The sequence below is a fragment of the Pholcus phalangioides genome, unplaced genomic scaffold (genome assembly GCF_987345545.1).
Source record: "Pholcus phalangioides strain wild (caught in Gottingen) unplaced genomic scaffold, Ppha-v1.0 ptg000029l_1, whole genome shotgun sequence".
Taxonomy (NCBI): Eukaryota; Metazoa; Arthropoda; class Arachnida; order Araneae; family Pholcidae; genus Pholcus; species Pholcus phalangioides.
Window position 1 is genome coordinate 6939213 of NW_028301619.1, and position 20841 is coordinate 6960053.

The 20841-nt window shown below is 34.5% G+C and overlaps 1 protein-coding gene across 4 annotated transcripts in view; it reads left to right on the plus strand.

The window, feature by feature from the left end:
- LOC149067626 (nonsense-mediated mRNA decay factor SMG7-like) overlaps positions 1-20841 on the plus strand; it is a 267121-nt gene that overhangs the window by 98290 nt on the left and 147990 nt on the right. For all 4 annotated transcript variants that reach the window (XM_089252529.1, XM_089252530.1, XM_089252532.1 and 1 more), the window contains exons 8-10: positions 1969-2122; positions 10660-10748; positions 12749-12970. In XM_089252529.1, the coding sequence (XP_089108655.1) occupies positions 1969-2122; positions 10660-10748; positions 12749-12970 (465 nt within the window). The remainder of the gene's footprint in view (positions 1-1968; positions 2123-10659; positions 10749-12748; positions 12971-20841) is intronic.

Here is a 20841-nt window from a genome sequence, read left to right on the forward strand (position 1 = left end):
ATGATTTTTGCTAAAAATTGTTTTCATTCAAAATAATACAAAAGATTATTGCTCAGGAGTGTTTATTAAATTTTACATCGTAATCGCAAAAACTGCATTTTCCACTCTAGATTACAATTTCTCTAGTATTTTTAAAATGTGGTTCATTTTTCGAAATTTTTAAATTTAATTTTTTTTTAATCGAATCTTTCATAAATTTTTTTGTTGTGTGAGATATTCTGCTAGGTTGCAATGTTAAGTCTCAGGTGCAATGTTGTTGTTTTTTTTTTTTTTGCTTGGCATTATTTCCGAGACGGTATTCAGTGCAGCAACCCTATAGGATCCCAGTGCAAGAATAAAATGGCGGCCATGAGCCTGCTATCCTTATTCCATTTGCCTTAGTAATATATTTCACAATAAGATTCTCATTTAATTTTTCTTTTTGTATCCTGTGTATATAATATGGCAAGTGTAAGATAACAGATGAGATGCCATGGACCCCCCCCCCTCCAATTGCTTTTAAAATATACCTCCATCCTAATATGCATACATTCATCTGTGTTAACGGAACCCCGAAACTTTTTTCCAACTTCCAACCTCATCTCGTCTGTAATCACCACAAAATTTGTTAATCGCGACAGTACCCAATTGTCCGGGGAAAATATGTTGTAAACATTTTTATGTTATTTTTTTTTCCTTTTTGACACAAAGTAAAGTGTTCCAGAGTCTGCCACGAAGCTGGGCTGGAAGGGATCTTGGCAACGAAATAAGTCCAGTTTATGGGGCAAAGTTCTGGCGTTCATTCATTGCCTTAGTAATAATAACCCCAGACCTTGAAATATAATTGCTCAACTCCATCTAGAGGCAAGATAGTAAAGTAGAAAGATGCCTGTGTAGGGGGCAGCAGCTTTATGACAAATTATTCCAGACAGATTTACTTTATGACAGATTTTCAGTCTTAAAGACTGAAAATCTGCATGATGGTATATGCTGTTATAGGCACCACTGTTATGTATGGCCTTGACGGCAAATACTGTCTTAGCCAGATGACTGGTTAATGTATACTCTTATATATAATATCAAGTCATTTCAATGCTTTCTGGTCTGAAAAAAATGTTTAGAAATAGGTAGAATTTATAAATATATGTTTTAGTAGAAGCTACTAATCTATACTAATATATATTCCGCTAGTATCCACTAGCCGAGTTAGTGGCCTAAATGGCAGGACTGAAATGGCTAGTATTTATTTTCTTTCCTTAGAGCTAGCTAATAAATCTTAATAAACTTGATTGATGAATATTTGAGATCTCTCTCTTTTTTATTTGCTATAATTATGTATTGAGTCGATTATGAACATGACTGAGGTTACTTCTAGATGATGCAGACATTTTTATTGTTAATTGTACTATTTTCAAGCAAGGGAAAGTGGCTCTGTCCCATTAAAGGTCCCTCTGTCAGCTTCAATATACTTTTTAGTCATTTTATAGAGAATCATATAGCTTGAAAATGCATCTACATAATTCAGTGCAGTTCTAGAATGTACTAAAAGAATATTAATTGTGCCTAAAGTAGACACAGTTTTCATCAATATGATAAGAAGCAATATCTGAAAAATTGGCAATGAAATAATTAAGAAAATTGTAAGGTCATATTTTTGTATTTTGAGGTAATATTTTTCTAGGTCATAAATGCTTGCAAATTTCTAAGATTTTCAGGTCATGAAAATCTGATCTCTAATATCCTATATGATATCTACATCAGATCAAATAGAAAAATGAATTTTACTGGGAAGGTCTTATTAATTCCTTTATATTAAGATGAACTAATTTACCATGGTATTTTGCATAATTGTAATTATTTTTTTGCACCTATATATAAATAAACTAATAGTTTTTCTGAAAAAAAATTGAGTATATTATGGTGCTAAAATATTCTACATTATCTGAATGGGCCATAAAATTTGTAATTCTGACTTTATTAATTTTTCAGGACAGCCATATAACCAATTGGCATTACTTGAAGCTGCTAGTGGTGAAAAGCTATCAACAGTGTTCTTTTACATAAGAAGTTTAGCAGTTCAATATCCCTTTCCTGCTGCCAGGACAAATTTATATATCCTGTTTTCTAAAATGACTTCAGATGGGTAATGTAGACTATGTTCTTGTTTTTTTTTAATCTACAATTTTATGTACCATAATTTCTGGTGAAAAACCTTTACCTTCTTCTCTCCCCTCTCCACATCTCAAATGTTCTTATGCTGTATATATACCAAGACATTACAAATGAAAAAAATTCGGAACCAGCCAAATTTCATAGTTGCCAAAAGTTTTTCCCTTTTCAAGAAAAACTGTCCAAAATATACAGAGTTTGCACAAATGAATGAGACAATTTTAGAAATTTATATTTTCAAAACTATTACATATAATATAATCTGTGATATATAAAAATTGAGAGGAAAATGTTATTTTTAACATTGCTCAAGAGATGGCAGAACTTTTGTGGAATGAAGTGTCTGAAATTGAATTGAAAATGGTAGCAGTGAGAGAAAATATTTTTTTTTTTTGTATATTATAATATATATATATATATATATATATATATATATATATATATATATATATATATATATATATATATATATATATATATATATATATTTTATATATATATTTTATTAGACTGAACACAACACATAAAACATACAATCAAAACAACTGGGAAAAACACAAAAAATGATATTAGATGACACAGACACTCTCTCTCTCTCTCTCTGTGATCCCAAGGGACTAAAAGTCCTTCCCATGGGTCAATAGAAATTAAAGAGTTAGTTGGATTATACAAAGGTTTTTAACAGCTGGCTGATGCAGATATATTTTGGAAAGAGGAAATTCAACTGCCCCTGTGCAGGAATCGAACCCACATTCTTTCACTTTAATATAAGTGATAAATGAGTCTATTTCTCCAGACATTTCTTTATTCCACTCAACATTCTGCAGAGATTTCTGAGCATGTATATAATGTTGTGGAATGTCAATATCTGTTTAAAATATTTGGAAGTTCTCCATTTCTTTGAAGACATTAAATGAAGCTTGGTTGCTTTCATTTATCTGCAAGTTGTCGTGACTACTGTCAAACTACTAGACATATTTTTAGATTGTTCTTTCTCTACATTAGTGGGCTGTTCAAAATCTTCAGAATTGTAATTTATTTCTTTTTCGTCACAATGTTTCTCCATTTCTACTCTACTTCTAATTCTAGGTTCATCTGTTGAGGATAGTATCAAACACCAATCCTTCCCTTTGTCTTTCCACTTTAATTAGGTATCTCCTTCTTAGTGAATGTTATGGGCCTAGTATTACTAGTACCAGGAACATCATCACTCTCTGTGATGCCTTCTTTTTGTTCTTGGTATGGAACATCCTCATGCAAATATAACTTTAACCAATTGAACATATTCCAATCTGAATTGTGTTTTGTGAGGGTTCTCTTCATTACGATTTTCTTTTCATTGAAAGTGACATTTTTGGTTTCGGTTATTCTCTCTTCATCGGGATACCACTTTTTATAGCCTTTTGTAAATGCTACATATCTTACTAGGATACCAACTTTAGCTTTAGGCTGCAGTTTATGATGTTTTTGTCTCGGCACATGCACATATGCGGTGGATCCTATCTGTTTGAAGTAACTGACATTCGATTTTCTCCCAAACCATCCGAAATATGAAGTCTTGTTAGTTATGAAATGCAACACTATTTTTCAGATAATTAACAGCCATAATCAGTTCTGCCCGCAATGCTGATGGCAATTTAGAACTATACAAATAGACTAGAAAACTTTCCCTCACAGTTCTGTTAGATCTTTTGGCCGCATTATTCATCTCGGGAATATATGTTTGTTCTTTCATGTTTAATACCTTCCCGTTTCAACTTGTATTGAAATTTCTTAGACAAATATTCTAAGCCATTATCCGTTCTAAGGGCTTTCAATTTCTTTCCTGTCTGACATTGTGTCATAGCCTTAAATTGAAGAAACTTATCATGAAAAATAAAATCTACGATCAGTTGAAAATGGAACAAAAATCAAAGTTAGAAAATTAATTATTACAATAACCTAACAAACATAATTATGGTATTTAAACATAATTTTATCATTTCCTTAAAAACATTATTGCAGTAGAAAAAGAAAACATCGTGGAATAGACTGCAAAAATAAGTGCAAGAGATGCACTTATTTTGCCATCACTGAAGATGCCATCTCATCTTAGAGATGCCATCACTGAAAAAAATTATGTGCAATTGTAAATTTTTTTTTGAGCGATAATGAAGGAAGATGATGCCAAGAAAGAGGGATTCTCCACGTTTTTGCCAATAGGGCTGGTTTGCCTTTAGACGTATGATTTTGTGTTTGCAATTGAACGCTGTAATGACCGGTTCCAGTGCTCACTCCTAACCACAAACCTTTTTCACCTTTATGCACACACATACACACTTGATGGTAATTCTGAATTTGTTTACAGCTTTCGCGTGCACAGAAGCGTACATGTAAAGGGGCCTTAAGTCAGGGTCCACTGATCTGTCATTTATCTTTCAAATCACCAGTGTTACTGCGATATTATTTACTGTGAAAAAATCATTGCAATTGATTATTTTTTTTTACATATAATTGTGAATGAATAACATTGAATATTTGCCATTGTTTTATGAACATATCAGAAATCTCTTTAGATTGCAGTGAATCAACTTTCAGCTCAAACATTAAAAGAAAAAAATTCAGATGATACCACTCTAATTAAACATAAAAAAAAACAATAAAAAATCCTTTGAGAGAGATATGATTAATAGTATAATCAGTCTCCGGGGGAATGCTGGACCTTTTATCCCCAGATTGTCGAAATCTGCAACAGTAGGCTTTATCAATCAATTACACTTACAGTACATATGGATTGTATAGCGCTTATTCAAAGGGGGAAAAACACTTTTGCTCTGTTTTCCTTAATAGGTGAAGCAAGTGCAACTACTGTGTGCAATATTCTTAGTTTTTTTCACCCATAGGCACAGATATTTAAGAAGGCTCCCTTGGGAAAAGGGTCTGAGTTTTCGAAAACTTATTTTTTGCTCTCATACTTCCATTGCCCCCTTATGTCCAGCGTCTGAAGCTTGTATCCCCCCCGAATAGTTCCATCACCCACTTTGAGAACCCTGTTTTAGATTCTAGCACCATGCAGAATGAGGCATATATCAAACAAAAAATAAAAATGAGAAATTAATTCTCAAGCGGAAAATGAGCAAAACAAAGAATCTTGTCAGAAGAGAACAATTTGGTGTAATATAATGGACAAATAACTATAAGTTATAATGACAAATAAACTGTGGGTAAACTATATAATGCTGAATTATCATAGGAGGCATGAACTTGTACCCACTTCGTTAGTCTGAGCCCACCCCCAATATTTTTAAGCGCACTCAATATTTTCAATAATTACACGTCATTTACATATTATACTTGATATTACTCAAGCAAAATAAGCACTCCTTCATGTACCTTAAACCAATCCTGAGCACTATCAGGAAATGCAATATCTTTTTGAAATTAGCCATCACCATTGGGACAAACCATCATTATTATCGGATAAAATTGGTCAGCTATGGTGTTTAAATATTTTGTGTCATTCAAAATGGATTAAATAGCATAAAAAACGCTAGACCAACATTCCATAAACCATAAACATTGCCTCTCTTCATTTGGGTTATAGTTCTTCAAGAAAATTTTAGACTAGATGATGAAGGAGAAAAATTGTGTAGCCTACATGCGATCAATAATCTTTCTTGGGTTACAGGTCTCATACTTTTTTTACTACTTATTGATAAACTCGGTCAACGATGAAAGAAATTGGCAGCAAATATGTAAATGATGTGGAATTTATGGATATAGTCTGGAACCCTAACAATAGAAAAATTGCTACTGGCCAACTTATATGTGATCACAGCATGGGCAAATGAATTGAGCCTTAAGGGATAATTTCAGGTTGTGGTGACGCAGGAAATTTTTCTCTAATAAGGTTGTTAATAAATGGAATAGCTTATCCCAAGGGTGGTAAATTCTAACACAATTGACACATGGAAGAAATATGATAAACATGGTGGGGTAAATTGAGGATCTATCCATACTTAAAATAAGACAACGATAAATACATTTTATGGGCATTGTATAATATTTCATCATGTATATATATTGTTTCTAGTTTTTGTAATTGCATTTTTAATTGGGGGGGTTGTTGTATTTTAGAAATATATGACATCCATAATTTTATGGGCATCTTTTTCTCAGCCACCTCTGATGTATTTCTTTAACACTTTGTTAGCTGAGTGGATAACACATGGGTATTTATTTTGATGATTATTTATTATTACGTTAGACTTAGATAGATTACATACATATAGATAGGAAGAATTTATAAAGCGGAAAGAGCAGAACATTTAGACATCTTGTCTACTTGATGTCCGAGGTAGAACTCACTAGTTCCCCTTACACAACACTAGGTGGCGTTCTATGTTCTTATCACTTTAGTTCTTTTAGTCATTTCTTATAAGGACACCACAATCTCATTGGGCATTTTGCCTGTTGTGGCCCAGTATAAAACAAAAATATTTTTAATTTTAATAGGAAAAGCAGAAAACTATGCACACTCGTGTGCAAAATTTGACCGATTTTAATGAAATTAGGTACGAATACTCAGTTATAACAGAGGAAAAGATGTACCATACAAAAGTCATGGTATGCACGCATGATTGTCAGTAAAGCTCATCATTGCAGAAAAGTCCAAAATCCATATTGCGATATCGAACCGAAAATGAGTCTAATATGGGGGTATGGTCCCCTCTCACAATCAGACAGGTCGCACAGCATGACAACATAATGGACACAAGGCAGTTGAGGAGTCCCTGTGGCAATCATTCCCATTCCCGCAGCAATGCAGTTTTGCAGTTTTCAATTCTGGGATGGTTCTCGGACTGGGATGTCGAAATGCAATTGCCCCCCCCCCCAAAAAAAGCGTCACAGACATGTTCTATAGGGTTTACGTCAGGAGATCTGTCTGGCATATCCATACCCCGAATATCCTCATTTTCCAGAAAGTCGGTGAGCTCAATGTGGACAAGCATTGTCATCCATGAACTGGAACCGAGGGCCAACTGCACCCCTGAGAAGTCAAACATTGGGCTATAAGATCTGCTCTCTAAATCTCCTAGCAGTCACGAACCCTCTGCCAAACACATGGCGAGGTGTGCGGTTGTCCAACATGATGCCTGCCCAGACCACGACACCTCTACCACCATAGTGATTCATTTAACTGATGTGGGAGGGATGGTATCGGGTACCAGGATCTCTCCAAATGAGTGTACGTCGAAAAGTCCAGGCTGAATCTAGACTCATCTGTGAAGAGCACGGTGCTCCACTGAAGTCTGGTCCACGGCTGATCTTGTCTGCACCATGCTAAACACGCTCTTTTGTGTGCTGCAGTTAGCGGGACTTCTGGCATAAAGCCCTCTCTCATGAAGCCTTCGGGCAACAGTAAACTGTGAAACTTGAGTTCCAGTGGAAGCATGCAGCTCATGTGAGAGCTGTGGCGCTGTAGCAATCCTGTGGCTCCGTGCTGAAACTGCCAAATAATAATCCTCGGTGGTCGTCGTGGCTCTTCATCGATTTTATCCAGGTCTTCTCAATATTGATCCAGTGTCCTGAAACTGTTTCCACAAATTGCAAATGACACTGGGCGTAACATTGAGCTCTGTAGCCACCTTCACTTGTGGTTGTCCTGCCTTCAATCTACCGACGATTCTCCTTCTCATTCCGTCATCCATACATTTGTTACTACTCATTTTACCCGATAGCTTAAGAAATTTACGAAACTCTTGCAAGAAACACAGCGAAACTCGCTGAGGAGTACGAACACACAAATCGTGAAAAACGCCTCATGCCCTTATCATCCCCTCCATGGTCACAGCTCTGCCCACACGCACGTGTACACTTTCGTATTTAACACTGAATATTTGCATACTAATTTGGCGGCATTATTAGTACCTTTGGTTCAGTGCTTTTTGTGAAAATAGACACAAATGTGCAAATTCTTTTAATTTTGCACAAGAGTGTATAAATGATGTTGCATCCAAAAAATGATGATCAATTACGCTAAACTCATTGAAATGTGAGAATAAGGTATTTTAAAAGTTAGTGTGCAAATGCTTATTTATTAAAAATCGATAGCGGTGTGTGTGATCAGACATTTAAGACTATGTGCTGTCAAGCATGTAATCCAAAAAGGAACAGATTTTATTGATGACTGGGAATGTTGAAGTCATCACAATTAACCAAGACAGAAGTTTGTAGATTGTTGCAACAAACTAGTGCACTCCCAGTTTAATTTTATGTTATCCCAAAAGGATTGTTGGTGGACAACAATAAAGAACAGCACAACATAAAATTTTCCACTTGAAGATTTATTACAGTTAATTAAAATTACAGCGACAACTTGAATTTTATTTTCAATATGATGCGGTAATTTTAAAGTTTTACATTATTGAAATATTGCAAATTTATCACAGTTATTAAATTAGATCTCACCTGATCAACGGTCAACATCAATCTGACTAGACTATTTCAGGAAGTTCGTTCTCACTCTGGAGCAACCTTTCCGTGGCGCCACAATCACGTAAAGTAGCTAGGAAGTCCATGCCTTTCCGCAGACACCATAGGGAGAACAATAAGAACAATGATATTCAATGGTTTTTGAACATTGGTCTGTAGTGGTCAAAATACCAAATTTAATGCTGGATTCTACATTTACAAAAGTTTCTTTAAATTTTCCCAAAGTCATTTTTTTACTTTTCTACAAGTTAATTTATTCTGGTCTAGTGTATGCTATATGGTGTTTAGGACCCAAGTTCTGCATGGGCAATACGGGCCCCATGTTTTAGGGGGAGGGGCTCTAAATTCATCATATTTTACTTCGGTAAAATTTTGGAAAATCAAAGAATTTTTCCTAAATTATGTCATAGTATTTCTAAAGTGCTCATTATTAGTAAACTCTATTAAATATCAATTTTAATATTGTACCAGTCAGTAATAGAATTTACATAGCATGTATGAGACAGTTTTGTACTCTATGAAAAATTTTCTGAATACAACAGAAACAATATTAACTCCTCAACAAAAATATGTTTCAATGTGTCACTGTCTGTGTTTTGTTTGATTCCTCAATTTCCCATCTTTTTGACCATAAAGTGATGTATGGAACAATGACAAGAAAGTTTTCATGTTTGATCAACATGAGATCCTCAAATCTTCATGAAGATTCTGTATATTTGAAATGCAAAACTTTATGCATCTGATCTTGCAAACACTTTTTCAGACGAACTGCAATTTCATCCTTGGTTTAGGTTGGATGTGGACCAACCTAAACCAAGGACCTTCATCAAATCCTTTTATGTGTAACAGTTTCTATAAAAGTTCAAAAAACTCCAAAAATATTGCCATTTTATTGATCAACATGTAATCTGATTAAAATAACGATCATGCAGTAAACACATACACACTGTATGCACCTTCCCTCAAAAAATTTGACTTGATAGTGAAGGTAAACAAGTTGCCATATTTTGGCAAAAAAGTGTTGATTTGGCTAAAAAAAATTCCAAACAGATTTCATTTGGCACACATTTCACAAATCTGGTGATAGATTAGCCAACATAATGGACGAAGCTAACACGTAAGCTATATGTAATAACAAGGTTATAATATCACACTACACGGAGAGAAAAAGCGCCAATCATGAAAGAAGAAGGCCAAACTTGGTTTCTATAATGGGATTGAAAATTTCGGTTCATTTTCAAGAAGTGACAACCCACTGCTGGTGGAGAAATACACTTTCATTTGGAGTTTGGCATGTAACTCGCCGTTAGAAAAAAATGATACGTCAAAAAATTTCAAAACCTTATAACTCACTAAACATTTGTCTGATACAAAAACTGAAAACATTTTTCTATATTAGTTTTTCACAAGGAATCACGTGTGTAAAATTATTGGGCAGTTGATAGTTACCACCCTGTATATTTTGATTTCATTTGGCTTTCCACCTCACTAGACAATTTGCACATTCTGTGGTGTTAAAAAATTATTTTGATGAAATCCAAACCTCCTAGTACACTTCTGGTAAAGTAGAATGGTTGAAACTTCCAAATCAAAACTATGAAATTCGCACTTATCCAATAATATATTCAAATCTTTTGAACAGTTATTATTTTATGCATATCTACTGCAAATGCAGAGTGTGCAAAGTAGATGCAAAGTGTAGAGATGTATTTTTGTTCTGAAATATAAGTAATAAAACAAAAAGGTGTTTGAGTAGTCTTTATATTGCGTGTCTACTGATAATATTATTTTGTCTTTATCACTTTTCATCAATTCTCAGTAAGAATAAAAAATATTTCTGAAAAAGTACACAAAAAACAAAACTTATTGAATATGCTGCTGGAGAGCCAAGAGTTTATAATTAAAACTACATAAGCTGCTACTTTATTACAGGAAAATTATAGTGGGCCCTACATGTATTTTTAAAAATAAAATGGTTTAATGTGTCTAAATTAAGTATAAAAAAATAATTAATATATATTATCTTTCAATTTGTAGAACTGATATTGAAGGAAAAACAAGAATGACAGCCTTTGAATATGTTACAATTTTCCTACAGTTTCATGCATGTGTTCATTTGAATTCAGGTAAATTTTTTAATGTGCTATTTTTTTTTTTGTGTTTGAAATAAAAAGAAATTTCAGGGCTGTATTTGTTTAGCATTCTTTATAGGTCTTTATTGCTTCGCTTGTAGTCATTTCAATATGTACTCTGTGGCAACACTGTGTTTTTTGATTTCTTTTAAATATTGCATTGATCAAATATGAGACCCTTCGGCTATTGACATTCTAATGAATATCTTGAACATAACATAACATAATTTATTTGTCCCCAGTCAATTATGATAATACAATACAAATTAGAATTTACAATTAAATTACATATATTACAATGTTTGAAAAAAAAATGCAGAGAAAGAAAAAAGTTTGAATGAAAACGGTTGAACAGTTAATTCATAATGTGATGAAGCCGCTGTAGTGGTCGAGTGGTTATAGTGACGGACTCGCGATGCGAGGATCCGGGTTCGAACCCCACAGTAGTGGTCGGCTGAAGTTGGTTTTCTGTGGTTCCCAACTTCAAGGCGCAAATGCGAGCCGATCTCCCCGTTAAAAAGTCTCGCCACAGAGAGCAACAGTCCTACAACGATAAATCCTTCAATCATAACACTTCACTCATAGTTAGAAAAAAACTGGTGGCAGGTGGCAGCACTACACATAACAAGCATTACACAGAAACAAACTTTACGTCAGGTTGCACTACACGCACACGCACATTGGTTGGGGGTTCCGCGGGGGGGGGGGGGAATCCATGATGTCTTAAGTCAGCCACCTCGTTGGGCAATTTGCCTGTTGTGGCGTTGTATTTGTATTGTATTGTAATGAAGAAAGCTGGGACAGGGAAGAGAGCAGTAGCTAAAAGCTAGTAAAATGCTCTCGACCTTATGACATCTCTGTTCTTGCGATACACGTAAATCTTCTTATTTCTTTAGACCTGGAAGAAAGATAAAAAGAACGAAGTATATCAGCCCAATAGGTCTAAATATATTTATTAATTAAATTAGAGAGTGAATTATGGCAACCAAAAGCTGATATAAGAGAATTTCATGCTACGGTTTTTTTTTTCACTTTAATTCACTGGCAAATTTTTAATAATATAGAAGGGAGAGGAAAAAGCTAGACAAAAATAAAAATAAAAATTAATAGAATATACACTTGATGTTAACTATCCACATAACCAAATCAAATTATTGTTAACACTTAAATTTACCTGTCAAAATTATTTATTATGTGATATAGAAAATTTGATATCAGGTTAAATTAAATTTTTTATTGCATAATATTTGTTTAAATTTCATTTATTGTCTTCCCATTCATTAATTTGTTAATGTGACATTGCTATTGCAGTACTTTACTAACCACAGTTAATGAAACAGAAGGAAAGTTGCTTTTGCCAACAAAGGAGTTTATCTGAGTTTCTGTGAAAAGTTCATAGTTGGTTGTATAATTAGTTCAGAAGAACAAATCAGCGAAAAGAATAATTTTTTAAGAAAGACCAAGCAAGTCACTTCACAAGGCTCGTTGATGTGGGGGAAGATAATAATGCATGGATAAAGTAGGGGTACTGATAAAGACACGAATGGAAGACTCCATTCCGATTAGAAAATCCGGTAATTGAACAGGTTGGTTATGGAGAACAGGTATTGGAGAGAAAAAAACCAGAATGTATATATAAAGGGAGAAACATTTACAGAGATAGGATTTAAAGAAAATAGTTTTTGGAGAGAGGAGGGGGCTGAAGGAAAAGAAAACCTCTTATCACAGTGATAACAAGTGCTTTTGTACATATGTACAGACGAGCACGCGCACTGTTCATTCCAAGGGATTTTCAACCAGAAGATGGTTAAATACCGTCATTTTGAACAATGCTAAGGATTTATTTCAAACACTCAATGGCAGAGAATTCCAAATGTGAATACCCCGGAAGAAAAACGTATTTTTCTTGAAATTAATTCTCGCCATAGGGGTTGGGATACAGTTTCTAGTGAAGTGATGAATTAGTATGAAATAATTTTTATTTTTCTGTATAGATATCAAAAAAGCTGAAAAAATGCAAAACCAGTTGAATTCATCTTTGCCAGCCCTTATTATTGCTGAAAGATTTGAAACATGGCAGCTTGTACAAATGGTGGCAGTATGTTTATTTGCCATGGATCATGAATTTGCAGCACTTGACTATGATAAACAGGTGTATGAGCAAGGAAATGCAGTTGTTCGTTCTAAGTCCTTGATTCTTTTGGAAGAACTTCTTGGTATGCAATTCAATTAACATATAACTTTTTTTATTTTGTGCATTAGTTTTCAACATGATGTTATTATTTATTATTAATATATTTTTTTTTTTATCTGGTACACATTCCAAAAAATGTTATATAGCTCTGCAGCGCATGAATGGTATGACAGATATGCATGCAAAGTTATCTTTCAGCTAAGTTCAAAGCAAATTGGCAAAAATCGCTGATGCTTTTGTCTCTTAATTTATTGAAAAATAAAATTCCCTCCTGATCACATAGATACTATCCTAGTGTTTCCTCTAAGCTGCATGCATGCACGAAGTAAATGCTTCCACACTCGCAAAATCGCGAACACAGCATGGCATATTGCCTTACAGTGCACAGTAAAAAAACAGGTGGCCAAAAAAAAAAATTAAGTGAAATAATGATACCATCTTCAGTGTTATCCTATTGGCCAAGTTTCTGGATAGTGTGATATGTATTCCCCTTGCATATCCAGTATTTTTACTTCCTATATATTCATGACTGCTATCTGTATTTTTATATGCGTGTACTCATGAAGCCCTAATGTTTTATTCCAAGGAGAAAGTTATGGCTTTCAGTCATCAAGGTGACTACAGGTACTATTCTGACCTCTTGTATGCTTCATATTTTCGAAATTTCCAATCTCTGTGATACTTGCTTAGCTTTTCCATGCAAGAGATGTTTAGGTTGTCGTATTTGAGAATGCTATAAATATTACTTTTACTTGAAGTAAAATTCAAAAGTTTCTTATTTTTTGGCCAATGTTATGTAAATTTTTTGTTTTTCGACTCTTCGTTCTGTACCGTTAAAGTACATTCCTGGTTTATTTTCCCAACAATTAGTTCATCAGTAGCAACAATAAAGAATGACAACTTTCCTTTCCACTTGAATCATTTATTAACAATATTAAATTTTAGATTTTACACAAAAAACATTTTAAGCTTGATTATCACAGGGTAACAAATTTTTCTTTTAAAGTTATTAGTGCTAAAAGTTCAACAAACGGAATGTTCTCACCAATTCTGTTCGACGAAGCATCCTTCAAGACTTCTCCATCATGAGAAGCACAACTTCTTAATTTGAATGTTCAGTCCAAGCACTTGGAGCATCTCCCAGTGAGAACAGAAAAAATTAATCCAAAGAAGCAAAAAACATGCTAATGAAATCACAGAGAATGGGGAAAATGATGGAACTGTGACCTAAAAAACACCTCAAGAGCGAAGAAAGGAATGTTCTTGTAAGAAGTCTTGAGTGCAGAGTACCTATACATATTGTCCCGCATCGCTGTTTTGGCTAGTTGCTGTTGAAAAGAAAGAGGGAACAGATGTCTCACTCAGCAAGGGCGAACCTTGGAATGATTTAATCTTATTTAATTTGATAAATTTCTAAGAAATAAATGTTTTCAATTAAATGGTTTCTATGATAATGTCTGTCAACATTTGAAATATTTTTTGTAATCAAAAGTTTCCTCTTAGATTAATGGTTAATAATCAATGAATCAATTATCTGTTGAACCACAATAAAAGTGGATATTCTTTTTTTCACTTTTTAAAACAAATGATATAATTCAGTTTCCCCATTAAAAAGATACTTTATGAATTTCGCCAATTTTTTAGATTGTTAACATTTTGTAGGAAAAATTTAAATGAACATAATAAATTGCTTTTCAACATTCATCAGACAAATTTTCCTATCTGATTCAAAGAGTTACTGCACCAATTTTGGGTTGTTCATTTTTCTAGGTGTAAATCTTTGTTTTGCTACATATGCGTTTTTGTAGGTATCCAGAAACATATTTTTTTTGTTTTAGTCTTAAATTAGTACAGTGCACGCCTCCTTACTGAGATCAGATCAAGACCTGGGGTTTTCCCGTAACAATAACTGACTAATAACACTGAGGAACAAAATTTTTGTTTCATTTATACAAGCTTTTGATCTTACCTAATTCAAGTATGCTGATTTCAAATCTGAACTTAGTTTCTTCCTGTAAGCTCTAGATTTTTTTTCAAAATAACTGGTTCTGAATTAATTTTTTCTGGCACTTTGCAGGCAAGAATTTGAGCTTATAATTCTTGCGTTTCTGGACTTTATGAAGGAAATCCTGTTTGATGCTCCAGCAGTAGTCCACCATACTATTTTTGTCCAAGCAGCTTTGGTAGCGTTCTTCCATTGTCTTGACAGCTAGATGAAAGCGCTCTCCCTGTTCATCCCTTAAAGCCCCAAGATTCTTGGGGGAATTGATCAAGGTGACTAAACAGGAAATATAGCTGTACACACTCATGTTGTATCTGAGCTTACGAAAAGCCAACATCATTCTAGTAATCAGAATCTCATAGTTATCTGCCTTTCTGTTACTAAGAAAATTTTATATAACTGCCTTAAAAGACAGCCACACATGCTGACTTCCCCTTTTCATTCATCTTTGTGACAAATTAAGGATCATGCACAAGGGCATTAATTTGAGGTCCATCGAATACACTTGCTTTGATCTTCTCAAAAGGCAGAACAGGAAAAGAAGAAACTATATATTCGAAACATTCGCCATCAACATTCAATGCCTTGACAAACTACTTCATCAATCCAAGCTTGAGGTGAAGTGAAGGGAAAATGATCATCTCTCAGCTGACAATTGGATCACTCACAATGTTTGTCATGCCTGCTTCCAGAGCTTTATGGACAGGCCCCTCATTCTGGGTCCAGTGTTTGTCTGAAGCTCGGCTGCCCCGCATGCAAAGAAATCATGGAAATTTTGTGAATCCTTTCTGTTGGCTAAGTAGGATTTTAACTATTTTCAGGTCTATACTAATGATCCAATTATGTACAACTAATCTGCAAGAACTAAGCTAGTATATGCCATTAGTCGATAGCCCGGGACCTTTGGACATGTATCGGTATACAGGGTATAAAGTTTGAGTCCCTAGCCACCCTTTATCTTTCGAACTGTTGGTTATAGAAGTATGCTTTCAACTAAAAAAAGTATCTAAATAACATGTCTATCTCGGATATGTTATGCATTATGTTATGCAGGGGCTGTACGTGTATCGAGATTCAAAATTTTTTTTTTATACGATCCCCCAGCTTCTAATTAGAAATGTGTTGCCCTGTCTCTTCTGATCCCAACAACAACAAAAAATTCTCACGTTTCTAAATGCAAGCATAAATATCTCAATATTCACTGAGATATTCAAATTGGACAAATGGAGGAAATTTGGGGAAAAAAACAGCTTTAAATGTGGGTAAAAACGGCTTTTCTACATTTAACACCGTTTTTTCCCAAAATTTTCTTCGTTTTTCAAGTATCTCAGTGAATATTGCACTTAAAAATGTGGAATGTTTTTCTTATGATCAGAAGAGACAGGTCGACATCTTTCTAATTAAAAGTTAAAGGACAGAAGGATCGTATAAAAAAAATTGATTTTGAATCTTGATACATGTACAGCCCTAGTGAAATGCATAACATATCTGAGATGGACATGTTATTTCGATACTTTTCTTAGTTGAAAGCATACTTCTATAACCAACCATTCGAAAGATAAAGGGTGGTTGGTCTAAAGACTTTATTTCACACTCTGTATAATATCAAATTGCATAAAAACTAGAGCTTGCAGAGAAAAATGGATTTCAGATTTGAAATCAATGATCATAAAATAACTTGGATCAGTTGAAAAATCTCATGCAACAGAGAACAACAAAATTTGTTCCCCAGTATAATCATTAAGAAACCCTAAACCGAATGTATTGACCATACACCCCGTTTTGTGTGAAAGGCTGGAGAGCTGCTTGTTTTTTGAACAAAGAGCTGGTTGCAAAATTTCCAATCATGCCACTGTATTCCACATTCATCTAATGTAAACATATTCAAAAAATGAAGTCTGTCTTCATAACTCAAGTGTAGTGTGCTAACCAGGACACACTTAGCTCTTCTCTGCACCCCTTCAACCAAGTCTTATGTCCCTTCTGTATGTATGATCTCAAAAATCTTACAGCATACTCCAGTCCAGGACAAACTAAGCCTTGAAAAAACCGAAAAATGACTTCAGGAGAACGTGAAGAGACCTTTTGAAAATGAAACCAAGCATTCTATTTGCTTGACCACTGCTGAACAATGTTCAGAAAGTGTAAGCCGCTCGTCAAAGGGAATTCCCAAATCTGTGACCCTAGTTGCATCCGGGGTAGTGACACCATTCAACTCGTAAGAGAAACATGGATTGTTCGAACCAAAATGAGTGACCATACACTTGTCAACTCTAAACTTCATGCTCCAATCCTGTTTAAGTTGGTCTGGAGCAACTCCCTATTGCTTTGATTTCTGACTAGCCCCATTAGCTTCACATCATCTGCAAATTTGCAATAGTGAGTTGCAACAATCCCATTGAGTTTATCGATAAAAAGTGGAAAAAGTATGGGGCCAAAGACATTTCCTTGAGGGACTCCCTTTGATGACTGTCCAATCAAAGAATTCCCCGTTCACCATAACCAGTTTATTTTACCACCATGACCTATTTCTTAACCATGATTCTATCCAATACAGCAAGTTGCCCCCAATCCCAATCTTGTGTAAACGATTCAAGAGTTTACCATGTTGGACCCGATCAAATGTCTTCTGGAAATCAAGGTAAACAACATCTATATTTCTGCTCTTACTCAAAGCCTTAGTCACGTGATCATTATCATTTTACCCCCTCCTTTTTATTCAGCCATTGTCAAGATTCAAAATAGAGCTGTTTAGTGTGGATTGCAATACTTTTTTAATGTACTATATGTTCCATAGATCGCTTAAAGTCTTTCGGTCGAAGAACTGGGAATCTGGTCAATTGAAAATAACTGACCAAGAACTGAAGAAAAGGGCCTTTTTTCCTTTATCTTACATTTGATTTTACTATATGAAAGCCATTACAAACGTAACTCTACATATACAACATAGATTATAGTGGCTACTACGGCCCAAATAGGGCATTGTAAACTAGATCTTCTCTGGACGGATCATGCTGATCCCTTGGGAATGCATGGGGATCATGTGATTCTTGAAATTATTTTTTACGAAATATATAAAAAGTAAAAGCACAGAAAATTTTTTTAACAAGTACCTCTTTTGACCTGCATAGTCTCACAGGTTGATAACAGGTTGACAGCTTATGGGGATAAAAAATAAGTCTAGCTCAACTGCAGAACATGCAAAAAGAAATTTAGATGAAAAAACAAATGATAATATAAACCAAAATCCCAATAACTATAAATGAAATTTTTCTTATGTTATGATATAGGTCCATACTTTGTAAAAAAAAAAAATATAACAATATTCAAATGATAACATTAGTGGCCATTCAAGTGTAACATCAGCCAGGGTTGTTTGATTTAAACCATGTGGTTTTCTTTTTAACCAGCCTGGTTTTTCTCAAAAAAAAAATCATAATTTTCTATTGTAAAATATCATTAGTTCTTTATTAGCCAAAATTGTTCATCCTTACCACATTTTCTAACCTTGGGGTACATTCTATGGTGAATCTTTAAATGGTATAAGAGGGTATTAGTGGTTTTTTTTCCCTTTCAAATAATTGCAATAGAGTTATCTGAATATATATGTATTTTCATATAAAATATCGTGGTTACTTAAAATGTTATATACAGTAACTGAATATTTCTCATTCTTACCATATGTTCTAATCTTGGAGATACATTGTGTGTCTACTTACTACTCTATATTTAGCAAGTTCATGAATGTAGATTGAATCATACATTTTTTATATGTAGTGGTGTATCATCTCAATTGCGCCGGGTTTTTTTTTCACGAAGAGGCAACAACAGTGACTTCATCATTAGCTGCCCCTAAAAGACAAAGAACAGACTAGGGTGGTTCATCACCTCACAGACATTTTTATTTTCTTTCCATAAAAAACAGCACATCTCGTGCTGCATATCACCACCAGGCTCAAAATTCAATGGTTTTTTATACTTTCACCATTTCTTCCTCCCCCCCCCCCCTGTTACTCAAGGTTCTACTATACCATAGTAAGTTTAATAAAAAATAATCAGCTATGTGCAGGATGATTTATGCAGAGGCTATGTTTACATTGGATGAACGCAGGTGTCGAGGAGATATGATCGAAGTGTTCAAAATTTTCAATGGGATAGATAGGATGGACCATGAACTTTTAGTACACCGCCAATCGACTGCTTTTACAAGGGGACACCAGTATCGATTGGTGAGGGACAATGCAAGGCTATGGTGTCACAGGGAATTTTTCTCTAATAGGGTTGTTAATAAATGAAATAGCTTACCCCCCAGAGGTAGTAAATTGTAACAAAATTGACACGTTTAAAAAGAAATACGATAAATATGTTGGGGTAAATTGAGAAGCTATTCATACTTAGAATAAGACAACCATAAGTATTCTTTATGGGCATTGTAAAATATTTTATCGCGTGTATATATATTGATTATAATTTTTATTAATTGCATTTTTAATTGGGTTGCTATATTTTTGAAATATATGACATCCATATTTTTATGGGCATCTTTTTTTCAGCCACTTCGTTGGGCATTTTGCCTGTTGTGGCGTTGTATTTGTATTTTTATTAGAATTAAAGTTCTGGGTCAAAAACTCTGTAAAATAAGAACTGGCCAGAATTTGAAGCAATGGAATTTTGTTTGGCAAAGAAAAAAGAAAACTTGTGAATACTGATAGGTGGTGCTACTGTCTGCCCGTGGTGCATCCTTTTTTGTGCATCCATATCATTTCAGCACTTCATTAACATCATTGTGTGGGAAATGCAACTGTAATAAAGATGCACACTGCAACACCAGTGAAGCAGCTGCTGAAGAACAATTTTGGGAATTACCGAATGACATAACCCCAGGTCACTACGTTCACTTGACCCTTGCAAATTTTGACTTTATGGTACCTCAAAAATGTTATGTACAGTGGTTGGATCGTGAACTTGGCTGAATTGAAAGCACATCCACAGAATTAGAACGACTTTCTGATCTGTAGTTGAAAAAGCATTTTTATCCTTTTACTTTGTAGCAAAACATGGTGAACAATGTATTGAACATTTCTTGTGGAAGCCATAGTTCCATAACTTCATTTTTGGGATGTTTCCATGAATTATGAATTAAATTGTGATTTTTCCCAGACTGGCTATCGTTTCCATCCTGCTAGCAAATTTCCCATGTGTTTGTTGAGCACAGTTCCATCTATCTTATGCTCTTAAGTAATTTTTCCCTTTGCCAAACATAATTTCATTACTTAAGAAATATTCCTGCAAATTTTCAAGTCATTATGACCAGTGGTTCTTGCTTTATAGTATTTTGAAATCGGAACTTTAGTTATAATCACCCTGTATATTGTGAATCATTGTTAACTAATTAATTATGCTTCATTAAACGAATTTGGTATTTTTATGTAGTTTTTATCAGTTTTTGCAAAATTGCTTCTTAACTGAACATATTGGAAGTAACTGGAGAAAACATCTCTATTATATGGTTATAATAATAACATCAACACACACACAATTTTGAAACACAGAGTGCTTCCTTCATAGGCCACTGACTCACGATGTGAGGATCCGGGTTCGAACCCCACAGTGGTGGTTGGCTGAAGTTGGTTTTCTGTGGTTCCCAACTTCAAGGCGCAAATGCGAGCCGATCTCCCCGTTAAAAAGTCTCGCCACAGAGAGCAACAGTCCTACAACGATAAATCATTCAATCATAACACTTCACTCATAGTTAGAAAAACTGGTGGCAGATGGCAGCACTACACATAACAAGCATTACAGAGAAACAAAAACTTCCTGTCAGGTTTCACTACACGTACACGCACATTCCCGCACGTACCGATTCGTTGGGGGTTCCGCGAGGGGGGGGG